This window comes from Poecilia latipinna, unplaced genomic scaffold (assembly GCF_001443285.1).
Source record: "Poecilia latipinna isolate Pla-1442-1.1 unplaced genomic scaffold, P_latipinna-1.0 Scaffold7, whole genome shotgun sequence".
In the NCBI taxonomy this organism is placed as follows: Eukaryota; Metazoa; Chordata; class Actinopteri; order Cyprinodontiformes; family Poeciliidae; genus Poecilia; species Poecilia latipinna.
In genome coordinates this window covers 627,236-654,418 of record NW_015112623.1, presented here as the reverse complement: position 1 = coordinate 654,418, position 27,183 = coordinate 627,236, and the positions used below count along the sequence as shown (strand labels likewise).

At 40.8% G+C, this 27,183-nt stretch overlaps 6 protein-coding genes and 1 long non-coding RNA gene across 10 annotated transcripts in view; 5 read left to right on the top strand and 2 right to left on the bottom strand.

Moving 5' to 3' along the window:
• The window catches only part of nit2 (nitrilase family, member 2), an 8,247-nt gene extending 5,571 nt beyond the window's left edge, over positions 1–2,676 (top strand). The window contains exons 9-10 of the mRNA XM_015023983.1: positions 1,852–1,907; positions 2,216–2,676. Of these exons, the coding sequence (XP_014879469.1) occupies positions 1,852–1,907; positions 2,216–2,316 (157 nt within the window). The 3' untranslated portion in view covers positions 2,317–2,676. The remainder of the gene's footprint in view (positions 1–1,851; positions 1,908–2,215) is intronic.
• A 434-nt stretch (positions 2,677–3,110) lies between these two features.
• On the bottom strand, positions 3,111–8,842 carry LOC106940944 (CD276 antigen-like). The gene is made up of 5 exons (XM_015023877.1): positions 8,148–8,842; positions 7,741–8,064; positions 6,433–6,705; positions 5,621–5,785; positions 3,111–4,190 (listed from the first exon to the last, which is right to left on the bottom strand). Exons 1-5 carry the CDS (start codon positions 8,212–8,214, stop codon positions 4,123–4,125), a joined length of 897 nt encoding a protein of 298 aa, XP_014879363.1. The 5' UTR covers positions 8,215–8,842; the 3' UTR covers positions 3,111–4,122.
• A 586-nt stretch (positions 8,843–9,428) lies between these two features.
• Positions 9,429–13,272, top strand: LOC106940627 (uncharacterized). Of its 2 annotated transcripts, none has more exons than XM_015023447.1 (6): positions 9,429–9,654; positions 10,123–10,297; positions 10,447–10,916; positions 11,015–11,189; positions 11,276–11,786; positions 12,665–13,272. In XM_015023447.1, the coding sequence occupies exons 1-6, from the start codon at positions 9,577–9,579 to the stop codon at positions 12,678–12,680; spliced, it is 1,425 nt and encodes a 474-aa protein (XP_014878933.1). In that variant the 5' UTR covers positions 9,429–9,576; the 3' UTR covers positions 12,681–13,272. The 2 variants fall into 2 exon arrangements, with proteins under 2 accessions (XP_014878933.1, XP_014879003.1); XM_015023517.1 differs by lacking the exon at positions 9,429–9,654 and adding an exon at positions 9,718–9,825.
• Positions 13,273–13,554: 282 nt separating this feature from the next.
• Positions 13,555–16,789, top strand: LOC106940136 (uncharacterized). The gene is made up of 5 exons (XM_015022820.1): positions 13,555–13,814; positions 13,964–14,433; positions 14,532–14,706; positions 14,793–15,303; positions 16,182–16,789. The coding sequence occupies exons 1-5, from the start codon at positions 13,574–13,576 to the stop codon at positions 16,195–16,197; spliced, it is 1,413 nt and encodes a 470-aa protein (XP_014878306.1). The 5' UTR covers positions 13,555–13,573; the 3' UTR covers positions 16,198–16,789.
• A 451-nt stretch (positions 16,790–17,240) lies between these two features.
• gtpbp6 (GTP binding protein 6 (putative)) lies at positions 17,241–21,068 on the top strand. 3 transcript variants are annotated; one of them, XM_015022639.1, is made up of 10 exons: positions 17,243–17,729; positions 17,809–17,946; positions 18,018–18,088; positions 18,167–18,297; positions 18,859–18,929; positions 19,009–19,167; positions 19,273–19,481; positions 20,282–20,430; positions 20,598–20,750; positions 20,841–21,068. In XM_015022639.1, exons 1-10 carry the CDS (start codon positions 17,381–17,383, stop codon positions 20,965–20,967), a joined length of 1,557 nt encoding a protein of 518 aa, XP_014878125.1. In that variant the 5' UTR covers positions 17,243–17,380; the 3' UTR covers positions 20,968–21,068. The 3 variants fall into 3 exon arrangements, with proteins under 3 accessions (XP_014878052.1, XP_014878199.1, XP_014878125.1); XM_015022566.1 differs by having other exon boundaries at positions 17,241–17,729; positions 19,009–19,481; XM_015022713.1 differs by lacking the exon at positions 20,841–21,068 and having other exon boundaries at positions 17,241–17,729; positions 19,009–19,240; positions 20,598–20,690.
• On the bottom strand, positions 21,016–26,314 carry plcxd1.2 (phospholipase C, X domain containing 1, tandem duplicate 2). The gene is made up of 6 exons (XM_015023271.1): positions 25,975–26,314; positions 24,581–24,717; positions 22,575–22,703; positions 22,349–22,504; positions 22,086–22,269; positions 21,016–21,449 (listed from the first exon to the last, which is right to left on the bottom strand). Exons 1-6 carry the CDS (start codon positions 26,054–26,056, stop codon positions 21,214–21,216), a joined length of 924 nt encoding a protein of 307 aa, XP_014878757.1. The 5' UTR covers positions 26,057–26,314; the 3' UTR covers positions 21,016–21,213.
• LOC106940565 (uncharacterized) lies at positions 22,814–23,640 on the top strand. The gene is made up of 2 exons (XR_001423145.1): positions 22,814–23,122; positions 23,273–23,640. It is a non-coding gene; the product is annotated as an uncharacterized LOC106940565 (long non-coding RNA).
• Positions 26,315–27,183: the final 869 nt, after the last annotated feature.

Genomic DNA, 27,183 nt, shown 5'->3' with positions numbered 1-27,183 from the left:
TCTCCTACCTGTTGCCAACTCAGCAACTTTCTTGCCATATTTATCAATATTTCAGACAAAAATATCTGTATCGGCCAAAATCGAAAACAGCAGGTCAGGATTTTTAAAGGCAGTTGGCTAGAAAACTGCAGTGGGTGCATCTCTAGAATTAACTAATGATTTAAATATACATTTAGTAACAAATACTTTCTTTATGGGCTTTTATTATGTGATAAATTGATTTTCCACAACACAGTGACACTAAAAATACAAGTGATTTTGTTTTAGATCTTTTTTTGTAATTAATTCGGAAACGATGTTTTTCTTTTTTTTTCCATTTTCCATCTGTCACCATTCTGCATAAAGACGCGTATCCATGCTCTTTTCATTTTCTTTATTTTAAAACCTAAAAGCAGATGGAACTAACAAGCATTCCCATCTCTAGGGTTGCTCTTTCACATAGAATACAACAAAATCTGAAACATAAGTAAATGAATCTTGTTTTGTTCAGATTTTCTTCCCGTGTTCTCTTGGCTGTGGCAGCGTTCTGTAGGGTGGGAGTCGGGATCTGCTACGACATGAGGTTCGCGGAGCTCGCTCAGCTCTACAACAGGAAAGGTGAGCGACTGAAAACGACCCATTTGGACTGCCTGATAGAACGACTGAAGAACTTGTTCTGTGCTCAGGCTGCCAGCTGCTGGTTTACCCCGGAGCCTTCAACATGACGACAGGCCCCGCCCACTGGGAGCTGCTGCAGAGGGCCAGGTGAGACTGGAGCCCGCCTGCAAGTTTGCATTGGCCGTCGAGATCCACCGCCGCATTTAATAATCCAGTCAAGATTCCTTCGCGTCATCTTCCCGTGTGTGACGCAGGGCCCTCGATAACCAGACGTACGTGGCCACAGCGTCGCCTGCCAGAGACGAAGCCGCGTCCTACGTGGCCTGGGGTCACAGCACCGTGGTGAACCCGTGGTAAGACTGCAGGAGCACGGACAGACGGGCGGCAGCGGGAACGACCGCCTATTCTGAGTTTATCTTTATCCTTAAAAAAACAAAACAACAAAATCATTACCGTGTAATTCAGTTAGATGTGACGAGGCTGAAGGTTAAAGTTTTGAGAACACCTGTGCTCTTATAAACTGAGGCTAAAGCTGTTTTAGTAATCGATTAATCAGTCTACTCTACTGAATCGTGTAAACAAAATGGCACGCTGTGAGGGTTTTTCATTTAACCACTAAAGCCTAATTTGTACGATGTTAAAACTGTAAATAAACCAACGACTCAAGTCGTTTTTTAAATAAGAAAAGTAAACATTGTAACGCCTAAAATTCAGTAACGGCATTCATTTGAACGCTTGATCATTTGTAGCAAAAAAAAAACTACCGGTGAAAAGCTGCAGCCCGTTCTGCTTCATTTAACATCAGTACAGTGAAGGACTGAGCTGTTGATTTATTTATTTATTTATTTATTTAGATTAACCAATTTAATAAGTGGAAATCAAAGATCTCCTGCTTCATAGGAGATTTAAAATAATAATAATAAAAAAAGAATTTGAACCTACAAGTGTCACTTCAGGAGTTCTGGGTTGAACATATTTCCTGGCAAAGAAGGGCTTTTTTTATCTTAACATAAAAATGTTAATATTTTTTGAACAGTTTGCCTTCAGTACCGCTCTAACTGTGTTGTTCTTTTAGAAAATGGCCTGTTTCTAGTCTGAGTGATTAATCGGTTACTAAATTGGTTGATGACTGTTTCAATAAGCGATTAATTACATTATCAATCTAATTTAATTGTTTGAGTCGTGTTGCAAACCGTTGCTGATGCTCTGTGTGGCCGTTTGATCCGATCTGAACGTGTTTGGATGTTTTTACAGGGGAGAGGTCATCGCCAAGGCCGGGCATGAGGAATCCATCATCTACGCTGATATCGGTGAGAGTCAGAGGTCCTTCCTTCCATCTGAGCTTTGATCTAGGAAGCTAAGAAAAAATTATTACTCGATACACAGCACTTCCAAGCAGTCTGGTAAAACTGTGGAGTAGTTTGGGATTTGATTTCAGGATTTTCCACATCTGGACTGGAGAAAGGAAATAGTTTTGTTTCTAGATTTTATTCCCTACCATAAATGTCGTCCCTCCGATCGTCTCCCCTCCTTCCTCCCTCCCACATGTCAGACTGTGTTTTCCTCTGTGATGAGGTTCTGTATGTTCTGACTCTGCATGTGTGTGGCCCGACTCCAGACCTGCAGTACTTGGCCGACGTCCGGCAGCAGATCCCAATCAGCTCCCAGCGTCGGGACGACCTCTACGCCGTGACGGCCGTGCAGCAGGGATCGGGCTGAACGCTCCAAACGGGATCACGCTCCTCTAATTATGTGATTTCGGAAAATCCCAACGTTAAATAATCTTGGTTCTCGTCATCGAGGAGACTGGCTGTTAATACTTAGTGCTTGATGGAGTGGTTGCGATAGCCAGCCAGCTCTACTTCAGGACCAGCCTTCATGTGAAGAACGACGAACTGGGAGGGAAAACGGTCAAGGACAATTTTCTTTTCTTTTTGTTGTTGTTTTTTTCCTCCTGAACAATTTCTTAAATTTGATTAGATTTGAGCTCGTGTTTAAATTATGCAGTTTTACATGTGTTTCTCTGCTCTGGTTATCCACCCAAATCCAGGTTAATAAAAAAAATCCCAGACTCGCTAACAAAAAGTGTTGATTAACTCAGAGATACTAAGTAACAGACGGAGCTGTACGACATGTGATTCAGAAACAGATTCAGGCGTTTTTTTAATAGTTACCATCAGAATAAATCCTTCCTTCAGCCTCTTGTGGCTTTTAAATTTTTAGAAGAAAAGGGAAATATCCCATAAACCTTCATTTATGTAGATGCGTCATTGATTAAATCAGACAATCTTTATTTAGAAAGGATCCCTTCTAAATAAAGGGAACTTTAAAATGCTTATAGACAATTTAAAGTGCTTCACAAAACAAAGAACACACACAATGAAGAAATGCATAAACTCCATGGCTAAAAGTAGCGCTAAACATAAAAGTACCGCATTGCTCTTAAGAACATTTGCAACTGCGTTCAAAATAAAAGCAGCATTAAAATAGCCAGTGCTTTGTTTTTCTCCCCCCCAATAGAAATCATATTTCTACAAGGCAAATAAATCAGCAGTGGTGACAGTATAAGAATATTAGTTTGGGCTCCAGTGAGGTTCTTCATTCCCTGAACAAACGGGAGGGTTTTTACTTAAAGGCAGATGGGGTGAAAGCAAAAAATACAGAAAAAAACGAAACATGCGGCTAACATGGTTTGAAATGCTTTCAAGTGTGAATCAGGAGGATTTGAGGGAAAATGAAAAACATGCGATCCAATCGAAGGATAAAAGAATAGTTACAGTGGAAAAAAGACACAGGCGTTGATGGGAGACGTCCTACGGTTACCTATGAGTACTGTAAGAATTAATGTCTGTGTGAAGCCACATTTTTGGCAAAAGTTACAATAATGTCCCACAGTCGGAAAAATAAAACGTTCTGAAGAGTTTGTGGTTTGCTGAAGAGAAATAATTCCAACAATTAACCCCAATCTTTGAATTCAAGCTACACTACACTATAAGCATGATGGGTTTGGGATCACAATATGTGGAAACTTCTCATTCTACACCATCTGGTCTGTTTGTTGCATACCAGGAATTGGTTCCAAATGCTCAAGGAGGTGCTGCTTTATGTTGAAGAGGAAATTGGTGCTTTAACAAGATGATGACCGCCCAAAACACCAATAAATGACCAGTAACAGCATTACATTGTGGAGCTAGCCGCCCAATCTTTGGACTTCACCATCAAAAACCCATTTTTCCTCCCTCCCTGTAGAGTAAGGGCAAATTAGACGCATGTTCTCATTAAGAACAGAATGTACCGTGCCACTAGTGTCCTTGTCATTTCCGACTGGAATCAATCAGCCGGCACATTTAAGAAAAAAAAGAAGACAGCAAGCTTAGGATAATAAGCATCTAGAAAATGCAACATGCAATAATTCAGAACTATTTACATATCAGTGCTTTTTTTTTTGTAAGTTTGTTTGGACTGGCTATAAAAAAGTGGCGGTTGATCCATCGATTAACTTTTCTCTTTTCTTGTCCTTTTCTTTCACACGTCAGTCTCTTTTGGCTCTGGCATCATTTCCTCGGTCGCCTGCTTGTACTGATATCGTCGACCTGATGGACACAAACATTCAGTCAGACATGGCAGCAAACACAAGGCGGCTCACTGTTGTTACAGGAGCTTTCTGTTTTTACACATCCATACTGTGACTTACAAAAGTATTTACACCCCTTCGATGTTTTTTTTTTTGTCATGTTATGTATTTTATCGGGATTTCTTGTGGTAGAAGTGGAGGAACATGATATGAATGAAGAGTGTTTTTGTCAACATCAGCCAAATCTTGCCATAGATTCTGAAAAAGTTGACTTTTCTACCAAATCATTTTACGCCACTTTTGCCTTCGTTCCTTCTAAATGAAATTAATGCTGAACTGCAAAGACTTCCCTAAACCATTTCCAAACATGTACCATTTAAAACTGATTTTTGTGGTTAATTTAACCACATTATTAATCATATTTTTAGGCTTCAAAAAAATCTAGACGTCATTGCGGAATAATATAATCTTAATTTTTAATGAAAATATAAGAAAAAAAGGCTCACAACACAGTTAATAATTGAACCAGCAACTGCTGCTCAAATTCTAAGCAGGTGTGTTGCATAAAAACACTTAAAAGACTAACGTCCCAAAAACTAATATGTATATCTAAGACCAGTTTGATTTTATCTTTGACCAAAACGATTAAGAGCCTCTCCCACCACCTTCAGAATGATTAACATGATCTAACTGAGATAATGTATAACCTAAACCTCTCCACGTCATTATCCCTGACCTATCTGCTGGTCACTAACAAAACTCTGGACTTATGGGAAAAATCAACCACACTCTGGGCTACGTTTAATAATTAGGTGATTTCTGAAAGTAGCCACTTTCAACAGATTTTATTAAGGGGCATCAAAGTAAAGAGAGGTACATGTCACACATATTTCTATTTGGGGGGAAAAATGACATAGTTTTCCTTTTTGTGGTTGAAATGTGACAAAAATGTGAAGAAGTTAGAGCAGCATGAATAACTTTTCAGAGGTATAAATCAACCTGGCCTGGTTCAGCCTGGAACAGCTGCAGCCAAAACACATCAAGGTGGAGTCAAATCCTAGTTTGGACACTTTGCATGTTTTATCTTAATGGGTTCACCGTCAGAGGGAATTTATTTACAGTTATGCTGAAATTAAGGAGTAATGAGGTTGTAAATAAACAGATCCAACTCAATGCACATGATGCATTTCCTACAGAGCTGCATTCTGTACTGACAGCCCCCAAAAGATAAAGGTATATACATTGATATTTAAAAAGAAGAGGCAGGAACAAAGTTATATAAAAGGAACTTCTGTGTGCTTGTGAGTTTTGTGAAACATGCAAAACTTATTAGTCATACAGCTATTTGTGCAGATTAAATGCCGTTTCATGCCAACTCCGACGGCCTGAGTTGAAAAGCATTCACGGGTTTCCTCGCTTCGCTTTCCAGAAAAGTATCGATCGGCTCACCTCTCCGTGGTTCCTCGTACTCCTTCTTCCTCCTCTTGCTTATCTTGTCCAGGTGAATCTGATAGTAGATCCCGGAAAGCACCATTATGGCGACCACCACGCACAGGACGGTGCTGAAGATCCACATGCCCTGCGACGCGCGACTCCCGCTGCTGCTGGCTCCCACTGTGAGTCCAAACAGCGAACAGAGTGACGGCGCGTTCTGGCATCCCACTGAGAAGACCTGACAGAAGGTCTTCTTCGAATTAAATAAAATTGGTGCCAAATCATGTACCAAATCAAACCAATTTGGCGTCAATCAAGTGTGCTGCAATATATTTGCTGCACAAGCCAGCACAAACGTACCACAGCAAATTTATAGCAATTTTGTTAGATTTTGAAAATGTTGCATTTATATTGACATCTTAAAAATAATAAAACAAAAACATTTGCGGCACAACATTTTTTTGCTGCACAAACGAGTTTGTATCAATTTTGTCAGAATTTTTAAATCTCTCATTTACATTGAAGTCTTAAAAATTATAACAGCACAAACAAACAAAAATGCGGCACAAAAAGTCTTTGCTGCACAAACTTATCATAGTTGACGGACCAAATATTTAGTTTGATTCTGTAAATGTGGACTGACTGCTTGACCTTTGTTGGCCTCTAGAAACATATCTTAACATCTTCAAAATGATACCGACACAAACGAAAATGTCTGCGGCTGAAAGATTTCTGCTGCACGTTTGACACCATTTATGCAGGTTTGACACCACCACCATTTAACTAGAAGAAGGACCATCTTCACTGAGCGCCAGTGTTAGACTCACGTTTGACCGTCTGGGTTTCGTTCGTGGATGGGTTCTTGATGGTGCACGACACGGTGTCGTCTGTGGAAACGTTGACGGTCAGCTGGCTGGTGACGTTGTAGAGATGGGAGTCGGGGAGCGCCTGGGCCCGGATCCTCACGGAGCCGTTGGGGGGCTGCCGGCTGTCGTTGATGAGCCAGTAGACGGCAGGCTCGGGGTAGCCCCCATAGGACCGACACAGGTAGGACCACTCTGTGCCTTCTTCCTTCCTCACCTCAGGGATCCTAAAGCTGGCTGCGGAAATGACAAACTCACAAACGTAAGGCTTTTTAAATGATTTTGTGATTATTTACTGTAAGTACATCTGAGTTAATTAGGATATAATTGAAAAGATGACTGCTGTTCAATAGTTAAATTGAGAAAGTAAAATTTACCATGTAGATTTGAGCTTTTGACAATAAAATGAACGTCTTCGTTAAGCTTGTCAGTAGAAAGCAAGAAGCATGAGATGCTGTGAAATTTCTTGATAAAGATCTGCATGGAGTTAAGACTAGTGTGGATTGCTTATGCACCTTTTTCTACATAATTTTTTCCTTCCACTCAACTTTCCATCAACATGCTTGGATACCACACTAACAACCAGTTTCTTTGGTGGTGACACATAGTAGCTTACCCTCGCTTGTACACAACAACTGTGTATGTCCAGTCAGCAGTCTTGAAGGGGCAGTGTTATGTGTTTTTCAGACACATGAAGCCATTTTATTAACACAATCAACTAACTTCAGTTGTTATAAAAATGCTACATATGTCAATTACGGCTTAAAATAAATTTTACTCCCTAGTTTTACACCTGGCAATTGGGCCTCTGTCTCTGTGGGAAGTCATCACAACATGGCTCCTCTATTCACCCATCTTCTGCCACTGTCAGCAGATGCAGTTCCACCAGGTGTTTGCTAATTGCTGGTGGCTAGTCTGAAGGAGCTGAGTGAGGGCGTTGCGGGGGACGAGGAAGAGCTTCGTCCACGCAGGCATTTTGCACAGCTGAATGTTTGCCATTCAGCTCAAATATGCATGAAATAATCAAAGCAACACTCCATGCATGTTTTTGATGAGGGAATAACATTATAACATGATATTAAAGCTGAAAAAGTCGATTTTGCGTAAAACCGCCCCTTTAAGTCCGGTAGACCAGATCACATCTGTAAGGCAGAATCACCAAAACTAGGAAAAAAGTGCTCAAAACCTAACACTGTTTTTGTGGGGCCTCTCTGTTTTCGTTTCTTATTTAAAGTCATTTTAACCGATTTATTTTAATGGTATGGAACTTACCTGCGACCCTGAGACACCTGGTACACAGAGGCGCGCTCTGGTTCTCCCCTGACAGCAGGAACAGGCTGTATCGGCTCCTGTCGTGTCTGGGCTGAGCTGACGGCAGCTCCAGGGAGAAGTTTCCACTGGTCGCTGCGTCTGTGGGAATCCTGGCATAATTCACGCTCCACGTCTCCACGTTCCCATCCCCGTCCCACAGCGATCTGAACACGGCTTTATCGTGATTCCTCCACTCAACGGAAAAGTTCAACAATCTCCCCAAGTTAGGGTGGCAGGGCAGCAGCACCGGCTTTCCCACTTCACCGAGGACGCAGTCTCGCGCCTCTGTGCAGAAAGAGAAACAGAAAGAGATGAATGAGGTCGGTCGGTGCGACCCGCAGCGTGGGCAGAAGGCCGGATCAACTTACCCAGAGCGGCGCTCAAACACACGCAGCAGAGCAGCAGCGCCGCGCCGCGCCACGGTGCCGCCGGCATCGCGCCTTCTCTGGCGCACAGGAGCGCATACAAAGACCGCGGAACGGCTCCTACAGCGTCTGGCTTTTCAGTTGGGAAAAGCGAAACTCGTCCATTATTGACACACTCCACACACACGCGAAAATATGTCGGTTCTGCCTCACTTCCTCGTCCAGCGCCGAGCCGTACGCACACCTTTCCACATGTTCAGTCATGCTGCGGCTTGTTCTGCCATACCTGATCTCCTGTTTTAGGTCAGCAAAAATACAAAAAATAAAAAGAAATAAAAAATAAAATAAATACCGCGGATAGGAGTTAATGAAGGAACAGTGCAGACTCCAGGCTCTTCAGTGTCGGTAAGCAAAGATCAGATGAGGACCCACATCATAGGTGGAGGTTGGTTTAACCTGCTAGACAGCTTTTTAGACCATACACACACCCACACACACACATGTTGGTAAGGAAGTATGAAACAAACATGTAGCGAAGTATTTATGATGATGAAATAAAGCCTGGAGAGGTGAGAAGAACTGTGGCGGTAGTAAGTTTGTTGGTGAAATTTTATGAGGACAAAAATGATCCAACATGTCACATTAGTACACAAGCATGCAGTCATATTCAATTCAAGCTCATTTTATAAATTAAAAGTTCCTTTAAGTAAGTATTAGACATTCTTTTAGTTAAGGATACATTTCTGATTTAAAAATTATTTTTTATTGTTCTGATGCTATATTGTAATTCTGCAGTAGAGTATAACAATTATCAATACAAACCAATAATATTAAAATTTATTAAACATATATATTCCACACATAAAAGGAAATTAAATATGTGAGAGTCAATTTGAGGCCTAGAACTTCGCCTCAAATTGTGGAGGCGAAGCTCTAGGCATGTGAATATTTTCCTAAGACATCATGCAGTATTAACCAGTCTCTATTTTAGGAAAGAAAAGCACAAACTTTATGGGCTTTTCTACTGCACAAAAATGTTCATACTAAAGGGCTAATGATGTTTATTCGAAGGTGGAACCACGTATTTAATTTACAACACAACTATTGCATATTCGATGATGAGACTGCAAAACATCTCTTCATTCCCTGTTTCAACAGTGATGCCTCTTCATATGAAATGCAATATTTAAAAAAAAAAGAATGTCAAAAAATATTTTAATAAAAATATTTTTCTTAAACGTCTGATTGATTATTTTAAATTTCTTTCTTTCTTTCTTTTAATTATTATCTTTGAATGTTAATGTAAAAGCACACGACTCTCCGAACACAAAACAATCTCGGGTTCAGGACCCGAAATTTTGCGCATGCGCATTGTACGCTTAAACGTCGCAACCCCTCTCAGAAACACACGCTCTCCGGACCATTTTCACGCATGCCCAAAACAAAGATGGAGGCGTCTGACCATGATTACAGTTACCCTCTCGCCAATGCTGAGGCTGAACACCAACAAGTAAGCTAGCTTAAACTTTTTGCATATAGCCCTATTATAAAAATACGTCTTTTGTATTAAATTGTTTATTATTATTATTATTATTATTATTATTATTATTTGGCTGCATAGAGTTGCGTTTCCGCGAAGTATCCAGCTGTAAGAGTCGCTCTCAGGCTCCGCCACTGTCAGGTCTTTTCCGGTTTATATATTTTTTTTACGTAAAAAAAAAAAACTTTATTGAAAAAAAAAATCCCTGAAACAGTAAATGAAGACGAAATAATTTGACGTTTGGTCAGGTTTCAACCAAAAGTATGTATTCTACTCACTAGGATTTACATTAAGCTTAAATTTAATTAAATGCAGATGGTACATTTTTACTTATTGAAACTTAACTGGTTAGACAGGATCTAATTTAGGAGTATGAATTGGATGCAAGCCACACTTTTAGTTGAGCTTAATCTGATTTCCTGTTCCATCTTCCTCCAGCTCCATATAACAGTTCAGACGGGGCGTTCACTGCCGTCTATGAAAAAGTGTCACTGCTGTCCATCTCCACAGTATCACTGTCCGTTTTGCGGGCCAGGATTTTTTAAGCCCACAAAACTGTCAAAGGTCAAGATTCACATGGACGGTCATTTTAATAAAGCAGTTTCCTATCTAGGTACGGTGTTTTTATTTACAGTCATTTAAACTGTGATTGCAATTTTTCCCCATCTGTAGGGTGTGTACGTATATGTGTTTGTATTTGTATGTGGTAAATTTTAAGACGTAAATATTGGATTCTAAATCAAATTCCCTTTGATGTTTCAGATTACACCATTCATAGATGTGGACTCGGCTGCAGGAAACGGCAACACTTTCACTGCTTGTACTGCACGGCTACCGTACTTAGGAAAAGAGACCTTAAAGTCCATCTTTCATTCTGCCACATGAAACACACCCGAACACCGTCTGTTCAGACCTCAGACTCTTCAGCGCCGGCACAGAACCCAAACCCCACACAGTCTGCCCGGGACTCAAAACCTACACGGTCTACCCACATCCCAAATCCTACAAAACTTGCTTACTGCACAAAGTTAGAGGAAGTACTGCCTTCATGGCTTAACAACACTCTCCTCATGCGCCGGGACCCTGTAGTTCACACACGCTCAGAGAAACCATCCGAGCTCCAGCCTCTTCCCTCTCCGGACCTTGTTGGTATGAAAGAGGATAAAATAAAGACGGCCAAAGACCATGACTATGGTTCCAACCTTGATGAGGCTGAACCAAAGGAGAACAAAGTAAATCAGTTTATTGTGTTTTTTTTTTAAGTAAAGTTTTCAAATAATTTTCCTTGTATTGGAGAAATTTGGCTTCATTTTCTTTTCACATTTTGCAGCTCCATATAACAATTCAGACGGGGCATTCACTGCCCTTTGTGAAAAAGTGTCGCTGCTGCCCATCTCCACAGTATCACTGTCCGTTTTGTGGTCTAGAATTTTTTAAACCCACAAAACTTTCAAAGCTCAAAATTCATTTGAGTGGACATATTAAAAAAGCAATTCCCCATGGAGGTATGTTTCTATTGTTTTTTTTTCAATTTAATATTTAATGGATTGGGTGTTAAAAATCTAATAAATGTCACCTATTTATGTTTCAGATTACACCATTCATAGATGTGGACTCAGTTGCAGGAAACAGCAACACTTTCACTGTTTGTATTGTACGGCTACGGTGCTCAGGAAAAGAGACCTGAAAGTCCATCTTTCATGCCACATAAAACGCACAAGAACTCCTCCAGCTTCTGACCAGAGCTCAGATTCTCCTTTTGAGATGCCTAGCCAAACCCTGGTCACTACATCCTCTGCCCAGACACAAAGTCCTGTAACATCTGTCCTGAGCCCCAACCCAACATCACTTCCCCTAAACCCCAAAAAACGAGCTTGCAGCACTAAGTTAGAGGAAGTACTGCCTTTAAGACCAAACAAAACTGAGCCGTATAGCCTTCCTCAGAACCCTGTAGTTCAAACATGTGTCAAACAACTTTCTGTGGTAAAACGTCGCTGCTCTCCGGATTGTGGTGGTACATGTGTTAAGGAGAATCAAATGAAGACGGAGGCTCAGGACCATGATGGTTCCAACGTTGGTGAGCAATCATTGAGGAAAACAAAGTGAGTTTTCTTTTTTTTTTTCCTTCTTTTTATTCATATAGTTTTGCTTTTATTATGAAGCTTCTTTTAATTGTGCTGTTGAGAAGAGTTTCTTACCATGATTTGTTAGCTGAACACTAATGGGAAAACGTTAGCGGTTAGCTGATGTTTACTATTGTAAATGGTACAGTGGGGGCAGCCGTGGCTTTTCAAACTTTGCGCATGTGTTCACATAACTGCTACATAATCTGTGGGATTCTGGGACTTAGTAGAACGCATACATTTTTTTTTAGTTTGATCAACTAAACCAGAACACTGATTGGTTTCAAGTAAAAACAAAAATGATATTGAAAAGTCAAGAAGATGTCACTTATCTCACATTGTGCTACCTTGGGATCAGTTCCAAACCGTCCTGTTGGTAAGAAGGAATGAATCGTAGTCTCCGCATCGTAGTCTAAATTAATCAGATTCCCTGCTCCATCTTCCTCTAGCTCCATGTAACGGTTCAGACGGGGCGTTCAGTGCCATCTTTGAAAAAGTGTCACTGCAGTCCATCTGCACAGTATCACTGTCCATTCTGTGAGCGACGATTTTTTTTAAACCCACAAAACTGTCAAAGACCGGGATTCATTTGAGTGGTCATTTTAATAAAGCAGTGTCATAAAGAGATGAATTGATTAATTGTGATAGTTTTTTTTTCCATATCTAGGGTATATTATGTATGTGTTTATATTTGTATGTGGTCAATAAAGAAAATGTAAATGATTTATACAAAACCATAGTAAAAACGAAAAATCACACTTCGTGTTCTAGTTTTTTTAAAATATATTTATAAATGTTTTAATTTTTATATGGTTAATATTGCATATGACTATTGAATTTCAACTTTGATATTTCAGATCACATCATTTGTAGATGTGGACTCAGTTGCATGAAACAGCAACTGTACACCAACGGTACTCAGGAAAAGAGACCTAAATGTCCATCTTTCATTCTGCCACATAAAACACACAAGAACTCTGTCGGATCGAGGCCCAAGCTCTTTTTCTTCATCCAAGGAATTGAGTTTTGAGACTTTTTCAAAAAGAACATATCCCCAGAACCATTCCCAGACCTCACACTTTATATGACTCAGAGCAGAAGCCCTGTAGCACCCCGTCCAGACAGGACCCAGCATTGTATAGTCTGCCATAGTTTAAGCCCTATGTTGCTTTTCCTGGTCCAAGCCTTATCAGTTTTCCTTGTATCATGAAGTTAAAGAAAGATCTACCTGTACAAGTAACCAAAACCTGCTCTTGGTTATAGTCAGTCTCCCATGCTTATGGACTCATAAAAAAACCCATCGCTGCTAACATGATATTTTGAGTTATGGTTATAGAAACCTCGTGTGAAGGTGATTTTTCTTTTCTACAGATTATATTTTGATATTCACATTATGATCAAATTGTGACATTCTGTTAATTCAGTGCTGATTTTCAAAAATAAATGTGCAATTTATTCACACAACAGCAACTTTATGTTAAGATATAACGGATGTTTCTTAGATTGGCATCACGATCACCTAAGACATAAATATTTGAATGCATACTGGTTAAACCAAGACCAGTGTGTATGTATGTTTGTATTATTGGTATTACAGTATAATAAATTTATTACATAGTCATTAAAACACCGTTATGCACATTTTGTGAAAGTAAAAAATAGGAGTACCGAGTATCTGACCTAAACATCAACAATTTATTTTAAAAATTGCATCATCACATGGACCAAAACAAGAAGNCTGGTTAGACAGGATCTAATTTAGGAGTATGAATTGGATGCAAGCCACACTTTTAGTTGAGCTTAATCTGATTTCCTGTTCCATCTTCCTCCAGCTCCATATAACAGTTCAGACGGGGCGTTCACTGCCGTCTATGAAAAAGTGTCACTGCTGTCCATCTCCACAGTATCACTGTCCGTTTTGCGGGCCAGGATTTTTTAAGCCCACAAAACTGTCAAAGGTCAAGATTCACATGGACGGTCATTTTAATAAAGCAGTTTCCTATCTAGGTACGGTGTTTTTATTTACAGTCATTTAAACTGTGATTGCAATTTTTCCCCATCTGTAGGGTGTGTACGTATATGTGTTTGTATTTGTATGTGGTAAATTTTAAGACGTAAATATTGGATTCTAAATCAAATTCCCTTTGATGTTTCAGATTACACCATTCATAGATGTGGACTCGGCTGCAGGAAACGGCAACACTTTCACTGCTTGTACTGCACGGCTACCGTACTTAGGAAAAGAGACCTTAAAGTCCATCTTTCATTCTGCCACATGAAACACACCCGAACACCGTCTGTTCAGACCTCAGACTCTTCAGCGCCGGCACAGAACCCAAACCCCACACAGTCTGCCCGGGACTCAAAACCTACACGGTCTACCCACATCCCAAATCCTACAAAACTTGCTTACTGCACAAAGTTAGAGGAAGTACTGCCTTCATGGCTTAACAACACTCTCCTCATGCGCCGGGACCCTGTAGTTCACACACGCTCAGAGAAACCATCCGAGCTCCAGCCTCTTCCCTCTCCGGACCTTGTTGGTATGAAAGAGGATAAAATAAAGACGGCCAAAGACCATGACTATGGTTCCAACCTTGATGAGGCTGAACCAAAGGAGAACAAAGTAAATCAGTTTATTGTGTTTTTTTTTTAAGTAAAGTTTTCAAATAATTTTCCTTGTATTGGAGAAATTTGGCTTCATTTTCTTTTCACATTTTGCAGCTCCATATAACAATTCAGACGGGGCATTCACTGCCCTTTGTGAAAAAGTGTCGCTGCTGCCCATCTCCACAGTATCACTGTCCGTTTTGTGGTCTAGAATTTTTTAAACCCACAAAACTTTCAAAGCTCAAAATTCATTTGAGTGGACATATTAAAAAAGCAATTCCCCATGGAGGTATGTTTCTATTGTTTTTTTTTCAATTTAATATTTAATGGATTGGATGTTAAACATCTAATAAATGTCACCTATTTATGTTTCAGATTACACCATTCATAGATGTGGACTCAGTTGCAGGAAACAGCAACACTTTCACTGTTTGTATTGTACGGCTACGGTGCTCAGGAAAAGAGACCTGAAAGTCCATCTTTCATGCCACATAAAACGCACAAGAACTCCTCCAGCTTCTGACCAGAGCTCAGATTCTCCTTTTGAGATGCCTAGCCAAACCCTGGTCACTACATCCTCTGCCCAGACACAAAGTCCTGTAACATCTGTCCTGAGCCCCAACCCAACATCACTTCCCCTAAACCCCAAAAAACGAGCTTGCAGCACTAAGTTAGAGGAAGTACTGCCTTTAAGACCAAACAAAACTGAGCCGTATAGCCTTCCTCAGAACCCTGTAGTTCAAACATGTGTCAAACAACTTTCTGTGGTAAAACGTCGCTGCTCTCCGGATTGTGGTGGTACATGTGTTAAGGAGAATCAAATGAAGACGGAGGCTCAGGACCATGATGGTTCCAACGTTGGTGAGCAATCATTGAGGAAAACAAAGTGAGTTTTCTTTTTTTTTTTCCTTCTTTTTATTCATATAGTTTTGCTTTTATTATGAAGCTTCTTTTAATTGTGCTGTTGAGAAGAGTTTCTTACCATGATTTGTTAGCTGAACACTAATGGGAAAACGTTAGCGGTTAGCTGATGTTTACTATTGTAAATGGTACAGTGGGGGCAGCCGTGGCTTTTCAAACTTTGCGCATGTGTTCACATAACTGCTACATAATCTGTGGGATTCTGGGACTTAGTAGAACGCATACATTTTTTTTTAGTTTGATCAACTAAACCAGAACACTGATTGGTTTCAAGTAAAAACAAAAATGATATTGAAAAGTCAAGAAGATGTCACTTATCTCACATTGTGCTACCTTGGGATCAGTTCCAAACCGTCCTGTTGGTAAGAAGGAATGAATCGTAGTCTCCGCATCGTAGTCTAAATTAATCAGATTCCCTGCTCCATCTTCCTCTAGCTCCATGTAACGGTTCAGACGGGGCGTTCAGTGCCATCTTTGAAAAAGTGTCACTGCAGTCCATCTGCACAGTATCACTGTCCATTCTGTGAGCGACGATTTTTTTTAAACCCACAAAACTGTCAAAGACCGGGATTCATTTGAGTGGTCATTTTAATAAAGCAGTGTCATAAAGAGATGAATTGATTAATTGTGATAGTTTTTTTTTCCATATCTAGGGTATATTATGTATGTGTTTATATTTGTATGTGGTCAATAAAGAAAATGTAAATGATTTATACAAAACCATAGTAAAAACGAAAAATCACACTTCGTGTTCTAGTTTTTTTAAAATATATTTATAAATGTTTTAATTTTTATATGGTTAATATTGCATATGACTATTGAATTTCAACTTTGATATTTCAGATCACATCATTTGTAGATGTGGACTCAGTTGCATGAAACAGCAACTGTACACCAACGGTACTCAGGAAAAGAGACCTAAATGTCCATCTTTCATTCTGCCACATAAAACACACAAGAACTCTGTCGGATCGAGGCCCAAGCTCTTTTTCTTCATCCAAGGAATTGAGTTTTGAGACTTTTTCAAAAAGAACATATCCCCAGAACCATTCCCAGACCTCACACTTTATATGACTCAGAGCAGAAGCCCTGTAGCACCCCGTCCAGACAGGACCCAGCATTGTATAGTCTGCCATAGTTTAAGCCCTATGTTGCTTTTCCTGGTCCAAGCCTTATCAGTTTTCCTTGTATCATGAAGTTAAAGAAAGATCTACCTGTACAAGTAACCAAAACCTGCTCTTGGTTATAGTCAGTCTCCCATGCTTATGGACTCATAAAAAAACCCATCGCTGCTAACATGATATTTTGAGTTATGGTTATAGAAACCTCGTGTGAAGGTGATTTTTCTTTTCTACAGATTATATTTTGATATTCACATTATGATCAAATTGTGACATTCTGTTAATTCAGTGCTGATTTTCAAAAATAAATGTGCAATTTATTCACACAACAGCAACTTTATGTTAAGATATAACGGATGTTTCTTAGATTGGCATCACGATCACCTAAGACATAAATATTTGAATGCATACTGGTTAAACCAAGACCAGTGTGTATGTATGTTTGTATTATTGGTATTACAGTATAATAAATTTATTACATAGTCATTAAAACACCGTTATGCACATTTTGTGAAAGTAAAAAATAGGAGTACCGAGTATCTGACCTAAACATCAACAATTTATTTTAAAAATTGCATCATCACATGGACCAAAACAAGAAGTTATGTGGAAATGTTGGTATTCTAAAGATCAAAATGAAAATAATTCATGGAAATAATCTCCAGCACATTAAACAGATATTCAATTATGTAACTGAGTAAATGTAACTTAGTTGCAGGCAGCGTTCATTCAACAAACCGCCACTGTTTCTGTCCCGTGTCTAAATTAACGAGCCGCCGCGCCAGTAGGTGGCAGTGCATCACCGCTACTTTGAAAGCGCCGGGAGAATAAGTGTCAGCTTGAAAGAGGTAAACAGTCCACGCTGACCTGCACCAACAGCGTTTCGCATCATGTGTCGGTGATAAAACCTCCCGAGGCAGAATGAAGACTCTGAGGTTCGTTCATTCGCGACTGCCTCTCTTCCCACGGAGCTGTCAGAGACCCGCCGTCGCCTGCAGGCTTCTCCCCACGTCTCACCGAGGACAGCCGCCCGTCCTTCAGTCCAACAGGTCCCTGGCGCTCTCCGCCTCCAGCCTGAAGAACTGGAAAGACCTCGGCAGCAGTTCACACACAGAGGAGGAGGAGGAAGATGGAGACCTCCTGGAGGAGACGGAGGTGGAGGAGCTGTTCCAGCAGCATGTCCCTGCGGGGATCGGACAGGGACAGCACAGGGTGTTTATCGTCCACCCGGATGTGAAGTGGGGGAGCAGAAAGCAGAACCTGACCACAGGTATGACGAGTCCAGCACGCTCAGTTGAACAAGGCGGTTCCTCAGAGGGTTTTTACTTCGCTGTGTGTTTAATTTACAGCCGAGCTGATGATGGCCGAGGCCGAGGGACTGGTGAACACCTTGGACAACTGGACAGTGGTGGACAAGATCATTCTCTCCACAAAGACACCAGAGAAGAAGAAGATATTTGGAAAGGGAAACTTCCAGCTTCTTACAGGTACTACCGGCCTCTCATCAGTCCTGTCCGATGGGAAGTCTGCTCTGAATGAAAATGTGTTTTCTGTCCAGGGAAGATCAGGGGGACCCCGGGAGTCACCGCTGTGTTCGTGAATGTGGACCGCCTGTCCTCTGTGTCTGAGGTGAGACTGCGCGGAACTGACCGTGCTGAGTGGTTCATTAGACTTACTGATGCCTCTTGTCTCCAAATCCAACATCAGAGGGAGTTCGAGGAAACCTGGGGGGTGAAGGTCTTTGACAGGTACTCTGTTGTTCTCCACATCTTCCGCTGCAACGCCAGAACCAAAGAGGCCAAGCTCCAGATCTCACTGGCAGAGATCCCCTTACTGAGGTGATATCACACTTCATGTCACTACCTGTGTCAGGGTTCTCACACTGAGTGATCATGAAGGTAGAAGAACATTCGTGTTGATAACAGTGGGTGCCTGTACATCTGTTTGTCCATTATCAGTCAATCTGCCCACCATTTATCCAGTTTTCCATCCATCTGTTAGAGAACCCAAAAATGAGACCGAAGTGAGAGTAGAACTACTTCAACATATTTTTTTAACTCAAAAGTAAAAAGTAGCCGTCCAAGAAATTACTCAAGAGTAAAAAAGTAAAAATAATAATAAAAAATAAAAATAAATAAATAAATAAAAAACACACACACAAAAAAAAAAACTGAGCAATTGATCAACAAAAATAAATGCCCATCCCTAATTTATACTTTTAAAAATTTGGTAGTAAAATATTGAAAACTGTGGAAACTTGATTCTGGTAAAGTTTGGAAGTTGGGCAGTAAAATATAAAGTTGCATTTAGCCTCGTCGCCTTTCTTACACTCTTAACGTCTTAATGTGCCCTTTCCGCCGTCTTTCCGCGGTAAAACCCGCTTTCTGTTCCACCTGCAGGTCTCGTCTAAAAAACGACATGGCGGATTTGGATCAGCAGGGCGGGGGAGCGAGGTACATCGGAGGCTCAGGTGATGCAGCCCTGAGACAGCCAGCGATCCGCCACATCGACTAAAGACCCGACTGACCCTTCCTGCTCGGTTCTTCCAGGGGAGACGCTGTATGAAGTCCAGCAGAGGTTGCTGAAGGAGCGGGAGACGAGGATCCGCTCGGCCCTGGAGAAACTTCGCAGAAAGAGGCACCTGCTGCGGTCTCAGCGGAAACACAGGGAGTTCCCCACCGTGTCCGTGCTGGGATACACCAACTGTGGTGAGAGCCTGGAGACGCCACTCGGAAAGTCTCGGGCACATCGTTCTCATTCGTTTTTGCTGTATCCGTGTCAGTTATTATTATTAATTATTTCCATCTGTTCAGGGAAAACCACTCTGATCAAAGCTCTGACCGGCGACAGCGGCCTGCAGCCCAGGAACCAGCTGTTCGCCACCCTCGATGTGACCGTCCACGCCGGCCAGCTGCCCAGTCACATGACCGTTCTGTACGTGGACACCATCGGCTTCCTGTCTCAGCTCCCACACCAGCTAATCGACTCCTTCTCCGCCACCCTGGAGGACATCATACACTCGGTAGGGAGTCCGGTTTCTTCTTCTACACCCACTGGAATAAGACGAGCTTTTATTTCATTTATTAGACTTGGCTAAATATTAGGAAGCATTTTGGAAGAAAGTGATTGTGACGTCATTAGTGCTCTCAATATGTTAGGGTTTTCTTTTTCAGTAAATTGCCGTTTTTGAAGTCTATGTGCTTCCAGTTATCGATTAATCAGTTGCTAAATTTATTAAGGATTATTTCAATAATCGATTAATCGTTTCAGCCCTGTGCTCATTTATTAGAATGATTAAAGTCTCCCAGTAAGCACTCTTTGTTTTTGGGAAAACATGAAAAAAAAAAAAAAAAAAGATGTAATCAGGAAATCTTTTTGTAAGGCTGGCATTGGAAGCAGACACCACATTGTCTGGTGGGTTTTGTCATCGTCCTTCCAAAAAAAAAAAAAAACAACTATGTTGATTAATCTGATTCCAGAACTGCACAATCCATCAACAACCATAGCCATCTCTGCATTATTTATCCAGCAAAGGACTGTAATATTTGATTAATTCAAGCTTTTAATGCTGATGAAATATGGAAGGCACATAATGCTGCCCCTTTAAAACACCTCTACAAGGCTTTCGCACAAACCACATAGCTACATGCTCACACACTCGCTCAACGAAAGTACGTGGCCTTCTAAATCACATCATTTTGAATGTTGTTTTGAAGATTAACAGAACCTAGATAAAGTTACAAGGTGTTGATGAGGCCTTCCCTAACCCTAGTTAAAAACATATTTTTAAAAAAAGACTCTCTTTCCATTCTTGCGCCCCAGGATCTGTTGGTTCACGTCAGAGACGTCAGTCATCCAGAGACGGTGAATCAGAAGGCGAACGTCCTGAACGTCTTGAGGAACCTGCAGATCCCACACAGGCTGCTGGACTCCATGATCGAGGTTCACAATAAGATCGACCTGCTTGGCAGGTAAGAGTCTACGCTTCCCCAGCGGAGGAGGAGCTGCTTCGGTTTCTGCTTTGGAAATTTTGCAATCTGAGATTAAATCTGCCTCTGCTGACATCTTCTATTGTCTGTGTGTGTGTGTGTGTGTGTGTGTGTGTGTGTGTGTGTGTGTGTGTGTGTGTGTGTGTTAGTTATGAGAGCTCAGAGCCCGGTGCCGTGCTCATCTCTGCCCTGCAGCAGCGAGGCCTGGATGAGCTGAAGAGAGCTGTGGAGCAGGAGGTCGTAAAGTCCACCGGAAAGCAAATCCTGGACCTGAGGGTAAACCTCAGCTCTCCTCAGTTAAGGTCAGAACGTGACGTTCGGTCAGCTGGTTTCATGTTCCGTTATGGACATGAGGTGAGCGTGTGTGTGTGTGTGTGTGCACTGGTCCACAGCTGGCTGTACAAGGAGGCCACCGTCCAGGACGTGCAGGTGAACGCCGAGGAAGGCTCGGCCGTCGTCAAGGTCATCATCAGCGCCGCTGATCACGGACGCTACAAGAAACTGTTCGAAATTAGATGAGAGATGAAAGGAGGAAAAAAAATGACTGAACTCAGAACCATGAAGAGCTTAGGAAAATATTGTGTTTACTCTGCAGCGATTAAAAGATCTGAGCTGACAAATCCGAGAGAGAATGAGACTTTTTCTTGTAAGAAACATACACTTGGCTTCACGTAAGAAATGCAAATTGTTCTCGGGTAGAAAACAAAACGACATCAGCTGATTTTCTTTTTAAATCTGCTGCTCCCTCTTGGAATGGGCGGAGGTCTACGGTCGCAGTTTGTGGTTCAGTCCGATCACCAGGGAGCAGAGCGGAAGCGGACCCACAAAATCCCCCGCTATGATGTTGAGGCTGTGGGGGTCCGACCCGGGTCTCTGCTGCTCCACCCACTGCCTGAGACGCTCCCAGTTCCTAAAGGTCAGCGTCCGCAGGGATTCCTTCTGGTTCTTGGCGATGTATGACCTCGGAGCCGTGAGGTTCAGGCCGGAGACGAAGAACCCCTCTGTGGAGACAGGAAACGTTGAGTGATGCCGCATCTCTCCACCTGGAGGCGAGGTTTAAGTCACAAACTTGCTAGAAAAACCTCAGACATTTTCAGACTCATCTCAGAAATTTTGTACACACAACAGGGACATTTTAGAGTTTAAAAAGTCAAATAATTTCAAGAAAAAAAACTCAGAAATTTTCAGATCAATTTTAGAAAGTTTGTAGAAAAAACAAGGACATTTGAGCTTAAAAGGTAAAAAAATTTGCCAAAAATTTTTTTTTTTTTTAGATGAATCTCAGAACTTTTCAAGAAGGAAAACTTGGAAACTTCTGACTTTCATATGTCAAAGATGTCCAACTTTTGGATGTTTTGAAAAGTCACAGTTGCTAAAGTTGCTATAAAAAAACCTGACATTTTCAGATTAATCTCAAAAATCTTCTAAAAACAATAAGGACATTTGAGTTTCAAAATTCAAAAATTTGCTCACCAAATTTGCTTCAGATTAATCTCAGAAAATTTAAAAACAATAAAACAAAAAGATTTCAATGTTTTTTCTAGAAAATGTAAAAAAAAAACTTGGTGGAAACGTCCTCATTTTGTTTTCCATCTCCAAAGTCCCTGATCCGCCGCCGTCGCAGCAGACCGACTCACCTGGTCGTCCCATGTCTTTGTTCCAGTCCAGGTAGCGGATCACGTCTTGTGCCGTTGTTTTATTCGCCCACCAGTACGGTATGGCGGGCCACAGCTGCGGGTGTCTGGCCACCAGCTGGGATTCGTAGGACAGGATGACCTGGTAGCCGGACGCCCAGAGCCTCCGCAGGCTCAGGACCGGCTCCTGTTCGGGGGACAGAGGACACGGTGAGGCGGCGTCTGGTGTTCAGAGCCAACGTCAGCAGCATGAAGAGGGAGCCCACCTTCCGGGGACACAGCTTTGAGCCGAACAGCTTCTTCAAGTGGGTAATGAACAATTCGTGGCACGCGTCGTCCATTCCCTCAAAATGGCTGCAGGCCAGGATGACGACCTCCTTCGGGTGAGAGTTCAGCCAGTGCTCGACGCATTCCAGAGTTTTCTGTGGAGTGGGAGCCAGTTATGGTGGGAAGCCGCGATGAACGAGAGCTGCCGACGTGACCGGAGCTCACCAGAACTGTCAGGTGCGTGTATATGACGTGTGTGAAGTAGAGGTCGTCAGACGGGTCGTTGGGTTTGTGCGCAACGCGGAGATCGAAGAACCGGATTCCCTTCGACAGCTGCTCCTCGATGCTCTTGTCCTAAACACAAGAACGAAACTCCATGTTTGAATTCAGCCTCCTGATCGGATTTAGATCCAAAATTTTAAAGTAAAATCCGATATATATAGAATTTTTTTCCATACCAGAAACATTTCCTACGATGCTGTATTAATAGCTAAAAACTAAACAAACTAAAGAAAAACTAATCAGTCAACTCTGCAGTTTCTCTAATCTCCGTGGAATGTCCTCTCTCGCTGTTGTGGTTCTCAGCCTGTGAACTCTGACCTCTGGTTTTCAGCCCCTGTTCTCTCTGAGAACATCGAACAAACGATCACATTCTGCTCTATCTGCGTCTTCTTAAACTTTGGATCATCTCAACTTGAAAACCGTCATGACAGTCATGTGACTTCTGGCTCCAAAACGCTGATATCAGTGACTCCCTCATCTCCGTACTGCAGGTAAGATCAGTTTAAAAAAAAAAAAAAAGAAAAAAAAGGTTGTTTCTTGATGAGATCAAGGCAATTTAAATTTTTGCACTAATAATGTTTTTTTTCATATTTCCTCACCTAACAAAGATAAATCTATTCTGTCGGGTTTTTCTGGAACAGATCGACACAAAGCAGTGCAGGATTTGAAGTGGAAGGAAAGCGATGTGCGGATTTTGTGAAATTTCACACGTAAAAATCTGTAAAGTGTGGCATGCTTTTTGTAGCAAGGTTACTTTAGTTTTTGTCAACTGATAAAAATAAAAATTGTAATTAATGAGGGAAAAACTATAACAGGAACTATATTGTGCGTTTATAAAATTAACTAAAACTTACTAAAATTCTGCTTTCATGTTTATAAATCTATTTATTAGCATTTCGAATTGAAGTGAAATTGATTTTTGTCCACACACAACCAGTTCACCACTTCATACCTGCCTGTGCTTCTGTCTGGTAGTGAATATTAAACAGTGGATAGCATCTTCAGAAAATTGATTCAATTATTATTAATGACCATGTTTGCCCCCAACTGTTTCTGTCGCCATTTCATGGACTTGTCTGCTGAGGTGAATATAGTTTTATTTACCTACAATTTGCTGTGCAGTCCTTTGGCTAGTTCAAATGAAATAACTTAATGGGATTAAATAAAATTTGAAGTGATGTGCCAAGCAAGTGGAGCCATGGTTACCGTTGCCAGGAAACATGAAACCAGCCACATGGCTGGTTTCATGTGGCTGGCTGGTTCTTCTGATCTTCTGGTTCAGAAGAACCAGAAGATCTTCAGGTTCTTCTGCCTAAAGAACCTGAAGATCCTGTCCAACCAGAACCATAACTGAGCCCGGCGTCTCATCCACCCAACCAACACCTCAGATAACCCACTTTTGAACGCCTTCAAGAGGAAACAGAGTTACTGATGGGACCAATGGGAAGGCTTGGTCTTGATCCAAGAGATTAACGGTATTAAAATCTCTGGGACTGAAAGTGTTTGATTCATTAAGAGTCTCAGTGAATGTGGAGAAACAAAGACCTGTCAGAAAGAGATTCCTCTTCGTCTGGAAGAAATGATGCGTCTGACCTCTTAAAGCTGCGCCGTGTGAATTATTTTACTGATTAAAAGCAAAATGTTTCAGAAAAAAAAAAAAAAAAACTTTTGTTCTGAGATTAAATGGCACTTCATGTTTGTTTTTTCTGGGGGAAATAAGACATTATTTGTAATAAACTTTAAAAGCACTGCTTAGAGTTGCTTTTCATAAAATCTCCATTAAACACGTTGAGGTTTGTGTCGTAACGTTTCTAAAACTTGATCAAAACTAAATTAAAACTTAAGGAGAAGATGAAAACCGAGACGTCCTTTCTTGAAGATGAACTCTGAACACGTTGACTGGTCGTTTTTTGATTTTTTTTTTTTTGTTACTCCACATTTCTTTGTACCTGTGTGGTGGCCCATTTAAAGATGAGAGGCCTGGTGACGCAGTAGAAAAGTCTGTCCAGGAGCCAGAAGCAGTCCGACTCGGACCGGAGCAGGGGCGACGTTATGTCCAGACAGTAACTCATGGCATCATGGCTGCCTGTTGTGAACGAGACGCCAACGCAACATTTGAGACTTCCAGGAACGAGAAACGGGTTTGTAAAATGACGTCACCTCAAACTGGAACAGCAGGACGAAAGAAACACTTCTGTGTTATTTTTAGTCTCACTCGAAGTTATTTTTGGTGATATCTGACTGCTAAACCATTATATTATTATAAAATATATAATGGGCTTCAAAACAAAAGGTAATTTCTATTTCCTTGAATGACCAAGAGTTCTTTTTTTTTTGTGCAAATGTCATTTTTTAGAGCACAATTCTCTCTCAATAAAATTACCGTTAAAGATGACACCCAGTGGTGTTTTTCTGTTTTTCTTTTTGTTAAAAAAAACCCTTAACCTAGCAGCAGATAAACAGTTGGGTTTGTATGCATTTGGTTATATGCCTGTTTGAATCATTAAATTTGATTGGTTGTGATGTATATCTTTATGAACACTGAAGAATTTTGATAATGAACTTTGACCATTCCAGTCTGCCCTGATTATCTTGTCAAGCCTCTTCAACGAGTTGACAAAGTTTCCTTAAAACAGCTACGATGAAAACGAACATTTTGTTCCACCCGTACTAAATACAAGAGGCTTTTGATTTGATATTAAAAAAAAAAACACCACCAACAACCACATGCAAATAAGGATGAAAAACACAGACATTTTGAGAGGAATGCTAATCAGATGCCAAGGTCATGACGTCATACAAGGTTTGTGGAAACCTTTTGTTTGAGAGAGCAATTGTTATCTTTGTTAAATGCATATTGTCATCAGAACAGAAGAAAAACAATGGAACAACTTATCAACATACAACTAAAAAGACTAATAAATTTCAATGATGTGTACCTTGTACTTTTAATACCCCATAAATGTCAGCATTTAAACACCACCGGATCTAGTGGATGTCTAGTAACATGAACAAACTTCAAATAAATGGCAGACTACGACAGTAATAACCCTTTCAAGATAAAAATAAATATAAAACAGCACAAGCAATTCAAATGAAAACTTAAAGAAGGGATGTTTTATGTTCAGCCGTTGAGTAAAAGGACTTCCCATTCCTGAACGAAGCTTTGTAAAAGGGAGAATTTTGCATCGATAGCAAGACGATTAAATTCAAGCATATAAATAAAACTGCTATTTAAAAGAAAGAAAAAAAAATCCGGATTAACATTAAAAATAATCTACAACACCAGAGGATAACTCCTACTGCAGCCTGCGGGGTTCAGTGTGAAGTGAGAGTGACCTACCGGGTATCGCCAGCTCCGTCAGGGGAACGTCCCACAGCTCCTCCGGCAGGTCGGACATCCAGTCCTGGTTGTTGACATCCATGTCGAGCCGTCGGTATCCGAGCTGCGGCTCTGAGCAGCCACTTTTACCGTGGGTCACATGGTTTATCTGCTTCCCTCCACCTGATTCCTCAAAGCCATCGACCACAAAACAGCAGCGGCGGCAGGACGAAACCGAAGGAGGGAGGAGAAACTCGCAGTTTCCTGGTTTTTACTGACCAATGGCAGAAAAAGCGCCACCAGAGGGCGCACGTTCAAAAGAATGAAATAAAACAGCTGGAACTGGGATCGTTGGTAGTCGGCCATTTCTCCACAGAGGAGTCAGTGTATCGAAAAATACGATAATTATATCACATTATAGCTATATAATATATTGTTTTAATCCTTGGTGATCCCAGGATTAAGTTAATTATCATATTATTGGTGATAAAACTATCACAAATAATGTGATTAGGTCATCCTAATATATTTTTATTTAATGATATATGTAAAAATATTTTATATAAATAATTTGAGCATTACGTGTAGCTGCACTAAACTCTTGTAAGAGATAAAACTGTCATTCTTGGTTCTGCACACCAAACCCAAAAGCCACCGGAGGATTTCAGTTCTTTTTATTAAGTTATGATGCTGTGGCAGAACTCGAACTTTCTTGTGTAAAAAATAACAAAACAGCCTCAAGACATATTTCAACAACTTACTACTCTATAAATTCATTTTTGTAACCTCCCCCTACAATTATTTTTTTTCTTTTTGTAATTATTACTTTTTAAATTTGTGATCTTAAATTCAATAAGGTTTGGATTATGTTTATGAGTTTTTTACAGACTTTGCTAGAATTCCTTGGAGACATGTTTTAGTAAACCATACATGAGACATTCTGCTGCTTTGATTTCGAAGATGCTTTATGTAAAACAAAATGAAGGTATGATAATCTTGTCCTTTCATCTACACTTTTTTTAGTCTACACTTTTGTGTTCTTGCCATTGATGAAAATTTAAATATTGTTCTGTACTTGTTTTGACTTGTGTAAGGAAAAGTTAAAACTGACCAATAAATAACAAATAAATAAATAAATACCTAGTTCTGATTGAGGTCTCAGCCTGTTAAGTCAGTTCTTCCTTCCCACTGGCGCCACATGCCTCCTCAGGACGCTTCCACACACAGATC